Source organism: Polyodon spathula, chromosome 5 (assembly GCF_017654505.1).
Source record: "Polyodon spathula isolate WHYD16114869_AA chromosome 5, ASM1765450v1, whole genome shotgun sequence".
Lineage (NCBI taxonomy): Eukaryota > Metazoa > Chordata > Actinopteri > Acipenseriformes > Polyodontidae > Polyodon > Polyodon spathula.
Window position 1 is genome coordinate 15,985,061 of NC_054538.1, and position 19,290 is coordinate 16,004,350.

Genomic DNA, 19,290 nt, shown 5'->3' on the forward strand with positions numbered 1-19,290 from the left:
ATGGTTAGAAAATCACAGGCTTCCATTTCAGGCCTGGTTGAAAAAAAATGCAAAGCTTTTCACAAACTGCTTCACTGTGGTTTGTGAAAAAATGAGGGTAAACACATTTTTATTCTTGTCAGTCCAAGGTTAATATTTTTAACTGGTCTGCATAATTCTCTTCCTTGAAATTTTTTGAGGAGTTGAAAATACAGTCTTGTGGAGTTCTTGAATATTTACAATAATAACAATCTTTTCAATGTTAAATGTTAAAAGAAGCAAATCTGTTTGATTGTAATATTTTGTTCTTATAAAAAGGCATCTAAGGCTAGAAATTATGTATTAAAAAAAAACAATTAAGACCCCATGCATTACTGACATCTGCATGCTTCAGAATTATGAGGTAGCTTATACTCTGCTACATTTGCACAGCTGGGTACTTCACTAGTCTTTTCTAGACATGTAATATGTTGTATTGGACACACCTATCTTTTTCTTTTCAGAAAGAAGTCTACATGATTGCTGCTGGTGTGATAGGAGTTGTGTTCCTACTGTGCACAGTGGTTCTGTTCTTGGGAGTAAAGGAAAAAGATGGTAAGCAGTCCTTCTTGGTTACACATACATACTGTAATTAATAGCTGTGCCTTCTAATCAAGCATTATTTAGTGGCTTGTTCCTCAGTCTCTGCTACGTTTTTTTTCCTTCAAGATTTTACTGGGTATTTAACAGTTAGTAATAGACATGGCTGAAAGAGGTGAGAAACCAACCCAAGTGTTTGAGGTTCACGGTTTAATTTGGGACCCCTGAAGTTCTACTCTGACAACTTTCTGGTACATTTTTCAAGCACTCAAAGGCACCATACCCAAAACAAGAGTGGTATGCTTTCACCAGATGCTCTGACTCTGTGTACTACAATTCAGCATTCCTGTCAGGGAAATCTATCGCTACAAGCTACATATCAACTCAACTATTTGAACATTTGAGATACTTCATATTTTCATTGTTATAAAAAATCACTTTGACCTGCGACCACCATATTGTGGTCATGTGACTTCTTGGTTTCCACATAAAGACCTAACACTTTGAGACACTGGCTTTAAACTTAAGTCTCAATTGAAATCAATGATTCTCTATGACTATTGTGTAATTCAAAGTATTATAAATCAATATAAACATTTCAGCACATTTTATCTGTGTGACTGTACATCATATTTACAGAATGACATTAAATTTGTACTGCATTCAGAAATCCCACCTCATTGTGCAGGAGAAGGATTTTACCATTTTTAAAATGCCAAACCATGAGGCAGTCTTAAATGATTAAGGACCCCTTTTTTGTTCCATACATACTTGATTACTAGCAGCCAGAGCTGTTGTCCTCACATGATACCATAGGACAAAAGCCAAATATGCCATACTTGAAATGCAGTCATGTTGTTTCCTGCCAAGAACATAATCCTGTCAAGTTTTAACATACATTTTCAAAACTGCTTGACTAACTTTTCTATATCTATCATATTCATTACCTGTGAACAAGTATTACTTTTTTGGGAGTAGTGTACAGCTATGGCCAAATGTTTTGCATTACCTAGAATTTAAGGACTGAGACATCTTTAAAATAGATGTGTACCTTTATGATACATGAATTGTTTAATTGAAGTCTTCTTAATTTCCTAATGAATGAGACAAAATCTTATCACAAAACAGTTGAACTACAAACATAGAAAATAGCCTTTTATGCTGAATGGTAATCTTCCTCTTTTGGCAGATGGGCGTCTATTGCTGTTGCTGAAAGATGATTTATTTTTTAATTTTCAAGTATATTTTGTTGCATTGAAAGAAACGCAGGAAGGAGAACTGAAAATCTCTGACAAGAAAATGGAAGTACCACTATTAAATATTGATTAAATTTCTTCTGCTTTGTGTAGATCCCTATGCATTGAAGACAGACAAGCCCATTGAATTTCTCAAAGGGTTTAAACTGGTGATGCAGCATGGACCTTACATTAAACTGACAGCAGCATTTCTCTTCATATCAGTTGCTGTACAGGTAAAACCAGTATTTTTCCAAGAAGAAATTCTAGCAGAATACACTGTTATTACAGTGGTCTATATACAGTAGGAAACACACACACACAGTCACACGAAGGTTACTTAACTCAAAAACCCACATCCGTGCCAGCATGGCTGTGCTAGGCCTCTCATCGCTCTCAGGTTTTCAGTATAATGCTTGAACAGTGGTGGGGTTTTCTTTTGAAGCACTTGAGGAAACTGGGAGTATCTCATACCCGCAGAACTATTAGGCCTTATTTTTCCACTGGGCCGCCGGACATCTGTGGGTTAAGAACTTTCAATTACAAGCGTTCTCCCTTTTATTTTCTTTATTTTATAAAATGTGTTTCTTTTCATGAATGGAACAGTAATGTCACCACACAGTAATGAGACAATTTAGCCACATAAGTGTCACACCCTCTTTATTTTTAAATGACCACAATGGTTTCTAGGTTAATCGGCCTGTGTTTACAATGAGGTACAGTGAACACATGAAACCAATTGTATGTTTTTGATGCTCTCGACTAAATGCATGAACCAGCTGATAATTATGAGGGGCCAAAAGGGCCATAATACATTTAGTGTATGCAGTGCATTGGTTCTAAAAACTATAACAGTTCAGCTGTATATATTATTGGTACAAATGCATTGGTTCATGTATACATATAGTTGGTTAGTGTTAAAAATGTACTGGTTGGTTTGTACAATATATTGTTTTGCATGCATAAAACATTGGTTTGTGTGCATATATCGTTTTGTATGCGTACTATATCATTCAATATTGCTTGCCTCACTTACTTTGTTGATTTGTAGGCTTAGTATATTGGATTCCGTGTGCACAATAATGTTGGTTTGTATCAGATAATGATTATTGTACTGTATTTATCCTGATTATAAATGTACATGAAATAAAATAGAGATATTTAGAAATTTATTTTCTGCCCCCCCCAAAAAAAAATATACAATTCGACAGCGTTCAATTGTACCATAATGATTGTAATATAAGCACATTTCAAAACATTAATGCACACTGTTCACAATGTTGCATTTCCCATTGTTTTACACTGTTACAACAACTTTACCTAAGAATGCATGGTAGCAGCATGGTTTAAAGCCTATGTGTTTCATTTATGACAAAATAACTGTTTAGCTTGGTAATTATTATCACTCTTCTGTGTCAACAGGTACAGGTGCTATACACTGACACAACTGCTGTGTCAACAAGCACAGTTGAATATATGAAAGAAAGCAGAAAACTAATTGGTAAATAACTATTTTATTCCAAGTATATTTATAATCAGGTCAAATACAGAACAATAATCATTATCGGATACTGAAAAGATATTTCCTCTGAGTTTTAAAAATCCCTAATCCCCACTTCTGAATCCCGATTCCCAATTGCTGGGCTGTGACCTCAATGCACTGTGTATTTTGTATAAAGTCTGCTCTTAAATTCTTTCAGAATTTCAGTCTGGGGACTCCACACATAGACCCTGCAGCAGTAAAATGGGTAGTGGTGTGAGGATCAGCAGATCCTGTTTTAGTTAATTGAGCAACGCTGTCTGTGATGGCGAGTGTCTCTGGTGAAATGCCTCATCAACAGCTTCAACGACAGCAGGGCTGCTTAGAACAGACACAATCAGGTCTCTGCAAATATTTATATTCTGCCGGTTCTCCATGACATAGAATCTGAAACACACACTATTAACTGCTGGAAATCTGCACATAATTGCCATTTCCAGCGGTTATTATAAATCTGTTTTTTTTTTCTGTAAGAAAATAGTAATTTTGGAGGTTAACATCCGATCAAATACCATTATGTGTAGTCAAGGTGCCAAAATGTTATTAGCAAAGATTTATCAAATGCCACATTTATGAATCTGTAAGCAGAGTGAATTCAGTTTCAAATATTTATTTACAGTAATTTCAACTTTACTTCGTGACTACCTAGAAAATGGCATCTTCCAAATGTAAAATGCATTTTACTCTTACAATATTACAAAAAAGATAAAGCCATTCACTAATTAACATCAGCAGGATAAGGTAGGATGTATATTATTTAGGAAAAATACCTAATGTATAATTCTAAAATATATAATATTTTCATGAGTAACAGACTTACCTATATGCAGTTTAATCTCCACGAGGAATGCACTGGCACTGCCGCAGATTTTTATTGTTTTTCCTTTGACCTCTAATCCTCGCCCACTTAATGTCACGTGCAGAAATCAATACTGTATGCATGCAAACCAACCTTATCCACATGCAAACCAACCATATACACATGCAAACAACCATATACACATGCAAATCAACCTTATATACATGCAAACCAACCATACACACATACAAACAAACATTATGGCTGCAAACCTGTATTGTGCATACAGAATACAATGTGCTAAGCATACAAATCATCAACGTAAAAGAGGGAATCTACATAGTACGCACACAAACCAATACAGTATGAATGCAAACCAATACAGTATGCACACAAACTAATACAGTATGCATGCAAACCAATATTGTATGCACACAAACCAATAGTATGCACATAACTCAGTGTTATGCACACAAACCAATATAGTATGCATGCATACCATTATAGTGTACATGCAAACCAATATAGTATACACGCAAACCAATATAGTATGCACGCTAACCAATATATTCTGCATGCCATGAACCAATGTATTAAACATACAAACCAATATATTGTACGAACAAACCAACCAGAACATTTTCAACACTCACCAAATATATGTATATGCGAGCTACATGTATGAATTATCATAGATGATATTTCTTCTCTAAGCATTGTGAGATGTCAAATGGCTTTTTTTTTTTTTTTTTTTACTTTGATAACAGTGCACAGCAACAGATTCTGCTGTCTACAATTCTAATCCTCCAAACCTCAGTCTCTTGTGTATAATCTATAACTATAGTTCTGTAAGACAGTATCTGAGCAGATACAACATAGTTCAATATTTTATGACAATCTGCATCTAAAAAGGTAATGTACTGTCAGTGCTGTAAGACTCGAGACCGGATTTTAAAGGTCTCAGACTCGTCTCGAGTAATAAAGTAAGAGTTGGCTCTGATGCCCCACCCCTCTCAAAGTTCACCAGTTGTCACTGATTATTATTAGTAGTAGTATTATAATTCTGAATTATTACTATCCAAATATACAGCAGTCACATTTCTGCTGGACTCGAGGACTCGACTCGGACTTCAGGGACTTGGTTTTGGACTCAGACAGTCTTGACTCGGACATGATGGACTCAACTCCAACACTGTACACTGTAATCTTGCAACACTTACTATTTAGAAAGTAAAAATGTTTTAGAAGGTAAACCTTTAAATGTTACCAAGTTGCCTACATAAACCTACATTATAAAATACATCCCAGATAAATGTTATGGTAACTAGGGATGTGCAGCAGAAAATTCTGATTAGACTTGCTAGTAACAATGGAATGGTCACGGGAGTCGCTGTATTTTATGCAGTACTATTAAATAAAGATATTCCATTCCCCTCCATCTCTAGTGATTACAGTATCGGAGGTTAAAAAAAGAAATTGCTACTTACACATATTTACAGGCTAATAATTAAATACTGACTTCTGGTTACATCATATTATTACGTTCATATATGTTTTATTAAAAGTCGTTTGTTTATGGGTATAATTACTTTTACTTGTAAAAATACTTCTGTGCTATGAAATGAAAAGGGGTACCTCCGCCCAAGCCTTTTACACAGGATGCATGATCCGCTATTCTTGTTTCTATTGACAGCTGGTGCAGAGCAACTTTGTCCTGTTTTGTACCTACGCTATAGACCTCCGAGATCACTTTCAGAACATTGTGTTGACAGTCCTGGTAAATATATTCCTGTTCAAAATTCAATAATAAAAAGAGTAATCTAGTTGCAACAGTTCATTTTAGGCACGTAATCTTGTCTAATAATAAAATCAGTTAGAGTAAAGCGTAGCAATTCAAGGAGGGTAAATAAATAAAAAGGAAACCAACCATATCCAATACTGTAGTTCAGTACAATGTCAAATTATGTCTTTTTTTTTTTTTTTTTTTTTTTAATAGATGTCTGCTGTTATGAGTATTCCATTGTGGCAGTGGTTTCTGAAGAGGTTTGGCAAGAAGACGACGTCATACTGTGGCATTTCAGTAAGCTTTTTTTTCTTTGTTGTTTTCATTCTCAAGTGCACTCCACCCTTATTTACAAGGCTTTCCGTTTTGTTGGTATCTCTGATTCAAAACGTAGAATTAGCAGACTGTACAGCAGCCTTTTATTACAATGTGTGGCTGGGGAGAATAGTGGAATGCTGGGTTTGTAGCCTTGACGTTATAAATAAGGGTCTCTTTCGTCAGAGTATGTACCGTGAGGGCTCTAAAGGTGATATGTAACAGTGTTGTGTATTACATCAATCTGCAAAGAGGCTGAGACAACAACAGTGAATGTGTACCGTACTTCTTTACCGTACTTCTTAACCAAACTTGTTATTGTACTGTATTATTAAATTATATAAATCTAGCTGTATGATGTTTATATTTTTAGTGAAACCTAAAAAAGCCAATTAAGCAATTGTTATTTCGATTGCAAATTAAGGTAGTAGCACAGAGGAAGCTGGCTAGTTTATCACAATGTTTACAAAACATATGGTGGCTATCATGTGTATAGTTAACAAAATCAGGAAAGCCTCGGCCCAAACCATGGTACACTGTACTGCACATAAGACGTGTACAGTGTGACGTGTAAGTTTAGTACAGCATGTAAAACACATGTAAGATAGCAGTCCACAAAGGTATAAAAACTCATAACTTCACTATCCTATGGACTGAAATGATGGTTTCCCATAATGCTAGTAAATCCTTATATATTGTGTTTTTCTTTTGTTTTGTTTTTTCTTGGCAGTGGATAATACCATTCACAGTTATGCTGGTTTGCTTCCCAAATCTCATTGTGGCCTACGTGGTGGCTGTCTCGTATGGACTTAGTGTTGCTGCCTCTCTGTTGTTGCCATGGTAAGAACATCAGAGGAACCTTGAGCGTTTTTTTGTCTCTTTTGGGGTAGGGTAGCTGGAACAGCACTTCCATCCTGTCATGCTGCGATCCATTCGGCACCTTTGTAATCCCAGGGAAAGAGAATTGTGGCAAGATTTTTCATTGTAACTGAAACTTTGCTGAGCCAAGAGGATTATGGGCCCTGTTCACAAAACATTAAGTACTGTTTTAAAGACTTTTGTTCAGGACTGGTTCTTTTAAATCTCATTTTCAGTTCATGAAACCCTTTTTGGCTGTTTTAGAGAGGGTTTATTAGTTTATTCCCATTTTTAGACGCAGTGTTTTTATCCTAAGAGATATAACAGTCTTCCAAAAAAAAAAAACACTTTAAACAGTTTTGTGAATAGGTAGGACCCTATGCCTCCAATAAAAAAAAAAAAAATTTCTTTTTAGGTCAATGTTGCCGGATGTTGTTGATGACTTCAGATTAACAAATCCACACTCAAAGGGACATGAAGCTATCTTCTATTCGTTCTATGTATTCTTCACAAAATTTGCTGCTGGTATTTCATTGGGAGTTTCTACACTGTGTCTCGAGTAAGTGTCTGTGGAAGGGCAGTGCCCTGCCTGTAAATAATATTGTTTTGGGGTTTTGGTGGTGGTTGGCAGGGATTGTTAATTTCCTATCCCTGCCAAAATACATGTGAGAATGTGGCTGGAGCTAAACTGAATAATTGATGATAATTAGGCTCCAGCCACATGGTATTTAAGGAGAGAAAATCCTTCATTTGAAAAATGAGTTTTTGGCGAGTGTTTAATGTGTGGCAGTGAGGCTCGTGCACAGCTGATGTTTTTTGGATTTTTGTTTAACCTTTTGTTTTAACCCTTGACCTGGTTATTTTGTTGCTGTTTCTTGGGTGCGCAAGAACTGTTTTTGTTTAATCTTTTATTTTTGCTCTGTGAGCAGCAGTTTGGTTTGCACAACCATTTCATTTTGTGTTTATTAAAAATGCGCAGCAGCACTTAAACTGCAGTTTTCTTGCCTCCAAGTCCCTGCTGATATCATCTAGGCCTGCAAAGCTGTCCTGTCGCAGTGCCCTTTCTTTTTCTTTTTTAATATATCAATTTAACATTGTCCGACTTGATGTCAAACTATTGGAAGTCCTAGAACCATAAGCGATATCTGAGCAACTTGAAATGAGTTATGCAAATATAGGCCCCCTTGTGTTCACTGGAGGCCTCACATCCAAACACTGGTCCAGCGATGTGGAAACACAGCATGTTTATGTTCAAGATGTGCCTGTTCATGTTTATTTCTGTTAACTGTATCTTTTTGTTCCAGGTTTGCTGGCTATGACACAGGAGCTTGTAAACAGCCACCTGGCGTGGCTTATGTCCTGAAGCTTCTGATTGGAGCAGTTCCTGTAGTGTTTATAGTCACTGGGTTAATTGTTTTTCTGCTGTACCCAATCACCGAGGAGGTCAGGATAAAGAACCAACATTCACTCGGGCAGCTCAGGTAAGCTTTGACAGGTAGACAATGCTGCACATCCTAATTGATATTATTAAACATCTAGCAACTATCATATATATTTTATATATATATATATATCTATATATATCTATATATATATATATATATATATATATATATATATATATATATATATATATAAAAACAACTTAAACAATTGTTCCCCGATATTATAATATATATATAATATTATTGCATATATATATATACTATATATATATATATATATATATATATTTTTATAATAAAATATTTTATAGAAAATTATTTTAAGCGTTTGCAAAATGTAATCTTATGACATAGTATAAAGCTAGGCTAAATTCTCAGATTTTACTCAATGGTTTTTGTCAAAGAAAGTTTTGAGTGAAATTGTGCTAATGATAATCTGGATTAAATAGCTTTGAGAATCTGGTCTATTGTATTAAATAAACTTAACATTGGACAATATAACACAGAAGACCAAAAACATTCATCTAATTGTAGAGTTGCATCCAGTGCTTTTTAGTAGTGCAGTAACATTCTAAGCTTAATTGGCCTTAATTAGTGAGTTATAAACCCTGGCTCCAATGTACTGAGATGATCCATGTGGTTTTATTTATTGATCTGATACTGTACTCTTTTTAATACTGAAACATTTCTTTAATACAGGAAGTATTGCAACAATTCAGGGAGTCAAGCAAATGAAGTGAGAAGTATTGCGTAGCAGTCTTTAACAAACGGAAGATACTGGAAACCTCTCATTCCAGGCAACCTGGGATATGCTTCATTATTGGTGTAAATTACACTGCAAACAAATTGACTGATTATTACAGTATCATTAAAGATTTCAGTGCTGTATTTTTTAAACCAGTAGTTTAACAGTTAAATATCTATAGATCTAATTTAAATGTATTTTACAAATATTTAGGTAAGTTTATTTCCGGGAATGTTTACATTGTATTGATTTGGATTTTTTTTTTTTTTTTTTTTTTTTTTTTAAGTACAACCCAATAAATTGATAAGATTATTTTAGTGAACATTTTATATGAACGACTATACGTTTACTTTTGATTTCATATTTGACAGCATAACAGGGGTATTAAATGGATGAGGAATGTTCTGTGACAAATTGTATTGATCTCTTGAAGATCAGATTTATTAATGAGACATGTTTCATTTCGTAAGATTAAACTTGAATTTTTTCAAAAGCATCTTTAGTTCTTGGATGTGTGTATATAACGTATATTGATATTTAAACATGTTGACCTCATGTCGCACTGCAAACACTGTGCTGAACCTTTAGTTGGTGGTTTATCTAATACTTTTGATAACTTAAAGAATATAAAAGTCTTTACAACAAGTGTTTTTATAAGTGTACTTGACTAAGATGTTTCTTTTAATTTTACTTTAATATTTTCATCATTAATATGTTTCTCTTTACTGCACATTATTATACAGAACACTAAAACTGGATAAATGAAACCTACCATTGCAATAATTAAGGTCTTACTAGACTTTGTGCCGTATTGAATTTATAAAGGAATATTTACGCAGTTTTATAAGGTGTGTGTATATATTGTGTCTGAGTTTCTTAATACAGATGAACCCATTATATATCACCTCGCTTAATATCATGTCCTGTTTATCACAACTTTTCAAAAACCACCATACCTTCTTTTGAGAAATTACCTGTTAATATCTCACAAACCTACTTGTCACGTTCTGTGCAGCCTGTCAGATTCTGCATGGTTGGGCTTTACTAATTAGCCACACGATATAATTAATTTCCAACGCACCTAACAACCAATAATCACCATGGCTGATAAACTGACATTTCCTGCAGCCTGTCAAATGCTGCGTGGGTAGTCTTAACAGGATACAGTTCAGTTACAAAATGCCAACGCCGCCAAATTTCTTTAACAGTCTTATTCACAAAAAAAAACCTCAAGTGCAACACCTAATTGATAGCTCTCATCAGTAGACAACTCATGATTGTTTAGATAATCACACAAACTGCTTCATTCCAGTTAATTACAAATCATATTTGTCCTATAGTAAACTATATGCATTTGTTTAAATGTAAAGCCTGACTAAATGTACAGTATTCCGACAGTTTTCTTTTTTTTCTTCGTGCTGTTATAATGTGAAACCTGATTTATATCATGACCCGCTTTATTTCACGAATTATGGCTAATACAAAGCAAGTTCGTGTATATATATATATATATATATTATAGTGAAATTTACACTAGACAACCAGAAGACATCAAGATTTCCCCTCGATGCAAGAAACTGACCCTGTGGCAGATGTCCTTAACACATCTTCCAATACTATCCAAGTTACCAAAGTTATCCAAAGCTTTTTTTATACTGTAAGTCAGTAATTATCAAATACTAGTCACCACCACAGTACTCTCATTTATAGCTGCTATATATTCTGAACTACCTAATGCTAGCCAGTTGGACCCTAATGATGTATTTTGTTCTTTCTTGCATTTTCTACCAGTTAAGATTCCTAATGACAGAGCTAGGCATCTACATGATTGATCTAATCAGGGGCAGACTTAATTACAGTGTATTTACATGCTGCCGGTGAGCACACGTCACACGGGCAACGCTAGGTACATTCTGTGGGAGTGAATAATCCTGTATAAAGGAATAATCGGCTTGCCTTAAGAAACCTGGGGCAGATATAAGTCTAAATAAAACAAGTTGAGAAGTATATAGAAGGTTTTACTATCTAGGCTGTTAATGTTGATGACAGTTCAATAAACCTGGCCATTGAAGGGGTAAAGACCCCTAAAAACCTATGGCATCCTAGGGAGAACAAAATACTGTGCTCATCCTATAAAGTTAAGCAGGAAATTAAATTAGACAAATACATTAGACTACGTGTATATAACCATGAAAAAAGTATCGCAGCAAGTATAAAATGCATCACACTTAAGATACCACAAGTACAATGGCAATTATGGTTAATTTGGCAATAGAAAATGTATACAGTATATTACATATACAAGGTTATTTACATATCAGGTGTAGATTTTTCTTAACACAAAAACTAATATTCAAAACTGTTTTCAAACACAATTAATTTCTACAGTTGATATGTTATTTGGGTGTCACAGTACGTTCTTCTCTGTTCTCTATCACACACCTATTATATTGTGCTGAAAAAGTGAAGTAAGCTTTCTTATACTTCATAGGATAGGATTAAGCTGAAACTCTATTGGTTACTAATTTGGTGGCAATGTAAAATCCATATTTTTCCCCAGCTTCTACTTTCTTGTGGAATCACAAAATACAAATTTCTTTGTGTTTCATGGCCTTTCAACTAGTTTATCGGAGAGGAAAACAGCCACTGTGATGGTAAACAATAATTCCTTGAGTTTAAGCCCTTCCGAGTCAGCCAGATGAATGCCATATTGCGTAAAACAGAAAACACTTGATCAAAACACCACTTCAAAATATATTGTTGCCAAAAACATTTAAAAAAACTATACTGTATCAAAAGTTGGTAAGACATTAATTTATGCTTGTCAATGTTGACGCTGAACAAAGTTTGTTTTCACATGTCTTTTAAATCAGTATATTTTAACCAAAAGCACCTGTAATCAACTGCATGATTAAGCATTTTATAAACCCATACTAAAATAACATAGATATATACAGTGTCTCAAAAATAAGGTTTCATTTCAAAATCCCAACCCTCAGTTTTGTATAGCCATACAGTACAATAATGCATGTTACCGTACTTTGTTTTCTGTAGTAAAAAGTTCTGGGACAACATTTAAGTTGCAACGTGTGGAGATTCAGACTGTGACACCTTGGCACTGTAGGAAGACAGTGAGACAGTTTTCGCCCTCCCATCTCTAACTGTGATTTCATCCTTGGGTTTGAATGTTAATGGAACAAAGCCCTCACCATCAGCAACCAGAACTATCCAAAGAGTGCCTATATGGGAATAGAAACATTACAGATAATCTTAAACAGAATGACAAACATATACTGAATATTTATATACATGTATAATGGAGGTATGGAATGTGTGGGTACTTGGCTAAAGAGATCAGTAATACTTATGTTTGTAATTATGTTTAAATCCAGTGCATGAAAAGACAGTATATAACACACATTTAAATGTGAAATTGGCTACACTAAAGAAACTTGAACTAAGGTTTAAAAATAGAGCATACCATTGTAAGTACTAACGTATATATTGTCTGTTACAGAAAAAGGCTTACATATGTTAAAACTAATACCCTGTGGCTTAAAACAAAGTATTATAAAAGTATTATAATATTAAACACAAAAATGTTACCAATCCACTGTAAACATCTGTCAATAAAACATTCCTTTTGTTTCAGATCCACATCTAAAATGTACTGTATATTATATGTTAATCAAGAAATCGTAAAACTTGTAACTTGTAAATTTGTGGTCCAGTGGTTAAAGTCCAGGGTTTGTGAACAGAAGGTGACCAGTTCAAATCCCACCTCTGTCACTGAATGACTCACTGTGTGACCCTGAGCAAGTAACTGCAGATGAGATGTTAAATCAACGTGCTACTGTAAGTGACTCTGCATATAATGCACAGTTCACAGCCTACCTCTGTAAAGCGCTTTGTGATGGTGGTCCACTATGAAAAGCGCTATATAAAAATAAAGATTAGATATTATTATTATTATTATTATTATTATTATTATGATGATGATGTTGTTACTGGCAGCCTTTAGACAGCACTAAACTAGTATAGATCCACTGTAGTTTGCAAACTAGGAGTCCCCTGTTGCAAATTAGTCAAAGGATGACCTGTGTGCCATATGAAGATGTCACACGTTCTGCCATAAGCCGATTTGATTTTAAACCCTAAATCGTATCTTCTTGCTTAATCTCTGCCTATTTTCTGCTCACTCTCTTAAGCGCTACAGAACAACACAGTTCTAAAGCACAACTTTTTACTAACAACGTGTAATGTGCATAAGAGATTCTGTAACCCCTGCAAGCAGCTGGTGAACATTTGGGCAATGCAAGAGCCTGGTGTTTTACAAATTAATTGTGTGTTATAAGAAGGATACAGAATGTTGGTAACTGTAATGTTGGACCCATCTGACAACAAAGGTGGCTTGCTGCCTCAGTGTAGTTTATCCTGGAGTAAAATGAAATTTAAACAAAAGTTTGAACTAAAATATCAATGACAAAGGACCATCTGAAATATGGGAGGCTCAACCCCTTAACCTGATAAAAAAAAAATAATAATAAAAAGACTGGATCACGACTGTAATTAGGTCTGGACAAATATGCATTAAAAAGAAAGGATAATCCTGTAGTATTAGTAGGTGCCTACTGCAACGAAACCAAAGCAATAGATTTTTTTTTGTTTTACAAATTCACAAAGGAAAGGTATTTACATAAAATTCAAAAAGGAAAGCATGTAGATGTTTAAAAATTAAATCAGCTACAGTAGGAAAATACTTCCACTTTTTTCGCTTTTATGAGATATAACACACTGAACTCAAAATACGATATGCAGCACGTATACTGCACGTGTGATGAGCCTGATGAATTGTTTCATTTGTAGGTTTTTGGGAGACCCCATTTTAAACTAAAATCTATAGTAAAAAGACACAATGCACAGCTTACCGTGTAACATTTCCACAACGGAGAGATGAAATAGCTCTAGAACCACTCGCAGGGACAGCTTGCCTTCACACAGCAGCACAGGCCTTCTCTCATTGATGAATACATTCTCAGAAAGCTGCTTCTGTAGATTTAGGAAAAAGTCATAAGCACCAACTAATACTAGAAACTGTCATTCTGAAGATGCAGATCTGTCTGGGTCTCTTAGTTTACACATAGAGCCGCCAATACTGTTAGATATGTCATCAAATAGTGGCACTGTATACCCCAACCCGTGGCACAGCCAGGAAACTGATATATAACAAAATATATTTTGCTCTGTCTCTTATCACTAAAGTTCTACGTTCTCAGAGCCTAACAGGGGCTTGATAGCTGGTTCTCAACTGGTCAGGCGATTTGTATTTCAGCATCTAACTGGGCAATTAAGGACCACTGTGTCACATTTACAAAAAGTAAAATGGGAGCGATTCTGATTCTTGGTCATTATTTTACTAAATATATGTTGGTGATTTGTAATTCTTTTTTTAAAGCAACATAGTAGTTATTAAACATTATTATTGCATTAATTGAGTAGCTCAACAATATGATTGGTAAAGTATAATTAAGCCATTAAAGAGTATTTTGCCTGAAGGAGTACTGTATTACAATATAATATATTGATATTTGATATTTACAATAAGCCTGGATACTGTCCACTTTATTTCCTGAGTAAGTTCTTGATCATACTGTAAAAAAAAAAAAAATCTAAATTTCAGAACACTAACTGTTAATGACTATTAACACACAAGGGGAAAAAATAGAAAACTTGATCTCAAGGAGTTGTTCCATATGGTTTTTATCTTCTTTTAGCATGCTGTACCAAAGTGCAAACAATGTTCTGAAATATACAGTACTGAGGCAGTGCCTCTCTTTACTGCCTAATATATAATTAAAAAAACAAACAAAAAAAAAACAAACATACAACCCTATCTAGGGCAACAATGTCAACTTACAGAAAATAAAAGTGCAGTATTAGGTCAAATAGATTACACTGAACCAAGCAGCTATATAGTTTACCAATAATAATGCTGCCCACTATATAGACTACGTTCTTATTTAATAGCTTTCGTTACTTCACTTACATGATAAGTGATGTTGATAAAGGGGGGCTCAGAAGATGCTGGATAGGCTCCAGAGGATTTCTTTCCATTTCGAGTGAAGTCTGCGATTTCCGAGAGATATTGCTGTACCTCTGAAAACCTGACAAACAACCGTTCCAGGTTTTGCGACAGCTGCTCCACATTTTTGTCCTTTGGAAGGCTGTTACTCATTGGGATGGTTGCCGCACAACTGAGTCTTTCTGCCTCTAATCGAGGAGAGCTTGGCGTGCTGGGCTCACTGCAAAACATCCCCATCATATTCAAGCCTGCTGACCGGTTTGTTGGCTCTGAATCAAAATGTTCAATGGTGATCGATGAGTCGCTGGAGGTTGCTTTGTCTGTAAGATCTGTCACACTTGTCACTGGGATCTCCTCACTCTTGACTTCTTCGATGAACTTTCTCCTGCCGCTGGGAGACTGGATGGCAGTATTTCCGGGCAGCAGTAGCTCTTTCCCCACCACCCGATCTTGCTTAGACAGGTTTTCGAAGTACTTCTTAATGCTTGGGATGGTGACCCCCGAGTCGAAGGTGGATTGTGGAGATTGAGCAGACCCTGTCGAGGAACAAGATTCTTCATCGTAAATGAGTTCCTTGGTCATCAGTCTGATGATGTATTTGTCCGTGTTTGAAGAGGGGAAGAAAGCAGGGTCATTTGACTTCTGCTTCCCAACTAGAAGCAAAAGCATTTTGTCGTTCAAGAAGCAAACCCCCTTAGGCCTCTCATTTTTCTGAAGCTGGATCTGCTGTATATTGGGCATGGCAGAGGAGGTCACACAGTACACCAGCACCATGTTGCACGTATTGGAGGCCACTGCCACAGTATGGGCTTTGGGATCAAAGGCTATTATGTCAGGGACCAGAATACCAGGGATGCTTACTTTTCTTGTGGTGGTCACCTTTCTTTCAAATGTCACCAAGATCAGGTGCGAAGAGTCTTGACCAGTTCCAGTAACGTGGTCTCTGCGCTTCAAGTGAATGAGCGGACTGGGATCAGACTTCCTGTGGTTTGCAAGGATATGAGTTAGGTCCAGAGGGCCAAATGTAGAGGAAGCTATTGAACTTAAAGCTAGGGATCTTTCAGAGTCAACAGACTTCCTCCTTAAATCGAAGAATCTGTCTTCATCCACAACCAGTACTGAAGACTGAGATGGTAAAGACCTTGTTTCTGTACCATTTGGGACATCAAAAGCAATTCCAGCATTGAGACCACAAATTTTATCTAAAGGTAGCTCGGTAGCTACAGCAACTTGGGCATCCATTGTAGACTCTATAGCACAGATGTATCCTCCAACGTCAAATATCGGACAAAAAGAACACGCGCTTAGACTCTTCTGAATGTCATTCCAAATGTACGAGTGGAGAGCACTCCCTATAGCAACTACTAGTCGCGTGCCGTCTTTTGTCCAGCATGCACAGTGTATCAGGCCGCTGGCTTTTATATCAGCTTTCACCCTGCGATTGTCCGTCCTGACAGTAAATAAGATGGATGCGTCCTTTTTTGTCAGTACTGCAAGGACATCCTTCTTGGGGTGCCACACGCAGCCCTGGGAGAGCACAGGAAAAGGCTCTCCCATTTCGCACGTCTGTGTGCACAGGAGTTTGTTCTGCTCCAGTGTGCTGAGCTGGAGCTGCCACACAGTAACATGCTTCTTGTGCTGGACAGCAAGAAGGGCTGGTGATCCTGTGCAGCAGACAGGTCCCCAAAATAGTCCAAGAATGTGTTCAAATTGTCCAATGACATTGGTATCACCAAACTTTGGCTCCCCATTGACCATGTATATGGCTGTTAGTCCTACCTGCCTGCCATCTGTCCAGGCAATTCCATGCACAGGGTGAACAGCTTGATTTAAAGCATTAAGACCAACCCTTAAGAGCTTTGCCTTGCCGAGTTCCATTCTTCTTTAAAAAGAAAAAGAAAACTAGGAGAAAAAAAGAGAAAGATAAAAATTTCATCGGGTGAAAAGAATCAAAAACCGAGCCACATTTTAAAGAAGAAAATCTTCCAGTTTAACGAAGAAGAAGAAAATCTTCCAGTTTAACCCTAGCCATGTGCAGTGCCACACCAAGGTCTGAGCTGATTATGCTTAAATGACCCAACTCAGGCTCTTAAGCATGCCTTTCTGATATTTTTAGACATGAAAGAGGGCAGCCTCATGTAAACCTTTTAACCTCTTACCTGCTTTAAGTGGCTGACTATTAAAAAAAAGAGTCAATGCGAAGAATATAACTGGCAATGGACTGGAGATTTTGTATGTTCCAAGTTAAGACGCACAGATCATACTCATTTCAAGTAAATATTCTCAGGTGTCCAACAGTATCGTAAATTAAATAATATTATTTATCTGTGTTTTTTTTTTTTTTTTTTTTTTACACACAGCATATTCTGGGATTTGACGGTAAAAACTGTCTTGGAAAAAGCTGCTACATTTCAAGAAGATGCATTTTGTACTGTGAAAGTGTTCATTTATGTATTGATGTTAATGCAGTAATTAATTAAAGTAAACAGGAATTGTCTGTCTCTGGAATGTCTTGTTATGATGGTGGTGACAAATCTCATCAACAACCCCAGACCTGCAGAGCACTTAACTCGCTTTATACCTTGTAGATTTGGGATCCAATCCATATAAGAAAATATCTGAAATCTTGACAATAGTAAACAAAAATGATATAACTGACTAGGAAACCCCAGTAAGTAATACAAAAGTTTTGTGCAACCGAAGACGGGTAGACATTAAAAAAACGAAACCATGCGTGATTTGGGGATGACGTTACTACTGTGTTTATCTATTTAGTTTTTACACTTACAAATTAAATATAATTTCATAAAAATGTCATTCGTCAACAGCAAGTAATAAATCTATCAACTTCAGTCTGTCCAACGATACTGCTACAAAAAACTAACTGTACATACAAATATAAGAAATCGTATACATATAAACTACACACTAATCACGGACACTCACCATACATCACTGTTACCACAACTCTGCCCGGCAGAAAAGCCGTTTCATGCGCAAGACGGGATCAAAAGCCGTTTCGGCCAAGCACTCTGGGAAGTGTAGTTCTTTCGCTTAGTTCTGAAGTTACATTTGCAGAGTATGGCTCGCTTCTTGGGCAGGGAAAGCACCGCTTCCGTACTTCACGTGTACAATATTTAACTGTTTTGCTCTTTATGGAGGTAGATATACATCTGTATAACCGATACAAATAAGCAAATAATGCAATAACCTAATACAATAACTGTAAGAAACCATTGAGAGATACATCATTTAAAAAGAGTTGGACTATAGCGTGCCTCTGTTCTGGAGCAAAAGTTATAAATATTCTGTAAGAGCGGTGAAGAGAACTTGTCAACGCTGCTAAGGTGTCAGCGTTTTACAATTAGATGTAAACTACATTTGGAACAGTTCTTATTTTGAGATCCATATATCAGAAATCAAGCAGCTAAAATAAACTAAGCATTTATTTTAAAGATAAAACCCAATCGCAACAAACAAATAAAGGGTACCTGTGGCCATACACAAATAATTTTTTTTTTGCAAATAGATTCACTTGTGTTTCAAAACCTCAGTTTCTCTTAAAGGGCTGCAATAAGGACAGAGTGAGACGAGTTGATTCTGGACCAAACCATTCAATATACGAGAGGGGGTTGCAAGAGTGTTACGCAGATGACAGTCAGGGTGGTATTAAGGGGTGGGCCTACAGTGCCCAGGCCCAGGGCCCCCAGAAAACTAGGGGCCCCATAATTATTATCTTACATATTTCATTTTTCATTTGTTTTATTTACAGAGCCTTAGAATGCATATGTATCACGTGTAATTCACTGTAAAACTAGTAAATACTGTTCACAATTTTTATTTAATAACACTTGACATCCCCCTCTCTGGAAAATGACTAAAGTGTTTTTGATACACGACGTGCCTGTTTTTAGTGGAGCTGTGTAAACT

General features: G+C 36.0%; 2 protein-coding genes across 3 annotated transcripts in view; one reads left to right on the forward strand and one right to left on the reverse strand.

The window, feature by feature from the left end:
* LOC121315399 (major facilitator superfamily domain-containing protein 2B-like) overlaps positions 1-9,600 on the forward strand; it is a 31,554-nt gene extending 21,954 nt beyond the window's left edge. The window contains exons 7-14 of the mRNA XM_041249454.1: positions 483-573; positions 1,908-2,029; positions 5,826-5,909; positions 6,129-6,212; positions 6,961-7,070; positions 7,504-7,647; positions 8,393-8,569; positions 9,233-9,600. Coding sequence (XP_041105388.1) covers positions 483-573; positions 1,908-2,029; positions 5,826-5,909; positions 6,129-6,212; positions 6,961-7,070; positions 7,504-7,647; positions 8,393-8,569; positions 9,233-9,287 — 867 coding nt within the window. The 3' untranslated portion in view covers positions 9,288-9,600. The remainder of the gene's footprint in view (positions 1-482; positions 574-1,907; positions 2,030-5,825; positions 5,910-6,128; positions 6,213-6,960; positions 7,071-7,503; positions 7,648-8,392; positions 8,570-9,232) is intronic.
* Positions 9,601-9,686: 86 nt separating this feature from the next.
* LOC121315617 (WD repeat and coiled-coil-containing protein-like) lies at positions 9,687-18,360 on the reverse strand. Of its 2 annotated transcripts, none has more exons than XM_041249863.1 (4): positions 18,307-18,360; positions 15,325-17,262; positions 14,207-14,327; positions 9,687-12,517 (listed from the first exon to the last, which is right to left on the reverse strand). In XM_041249863.1, exons 2-4 carry the CDS (start codon positions 17,236-17,238, stop codon positions 12,354-12,356), a joined length of 2,199 nt encoding a protein of 732 aa, XP_041105797.1. In that variant the 5' UTR covers positions 17,239-17,262; positions 18,307-18,360; the 3' UTR covers positions 9,687-12,353. The 2 variants fall into 2 exon arrangements, with proteins under 2 accessions (XP_041105797.1, XP_041105798.1); XM_041249864.1 differs by lacking the exon at positions 9,687-12,517 and adding an exon at positions 13,267-13,712.
* Positions 18,361-19,290: the final 930 nt, after the last annotated feature.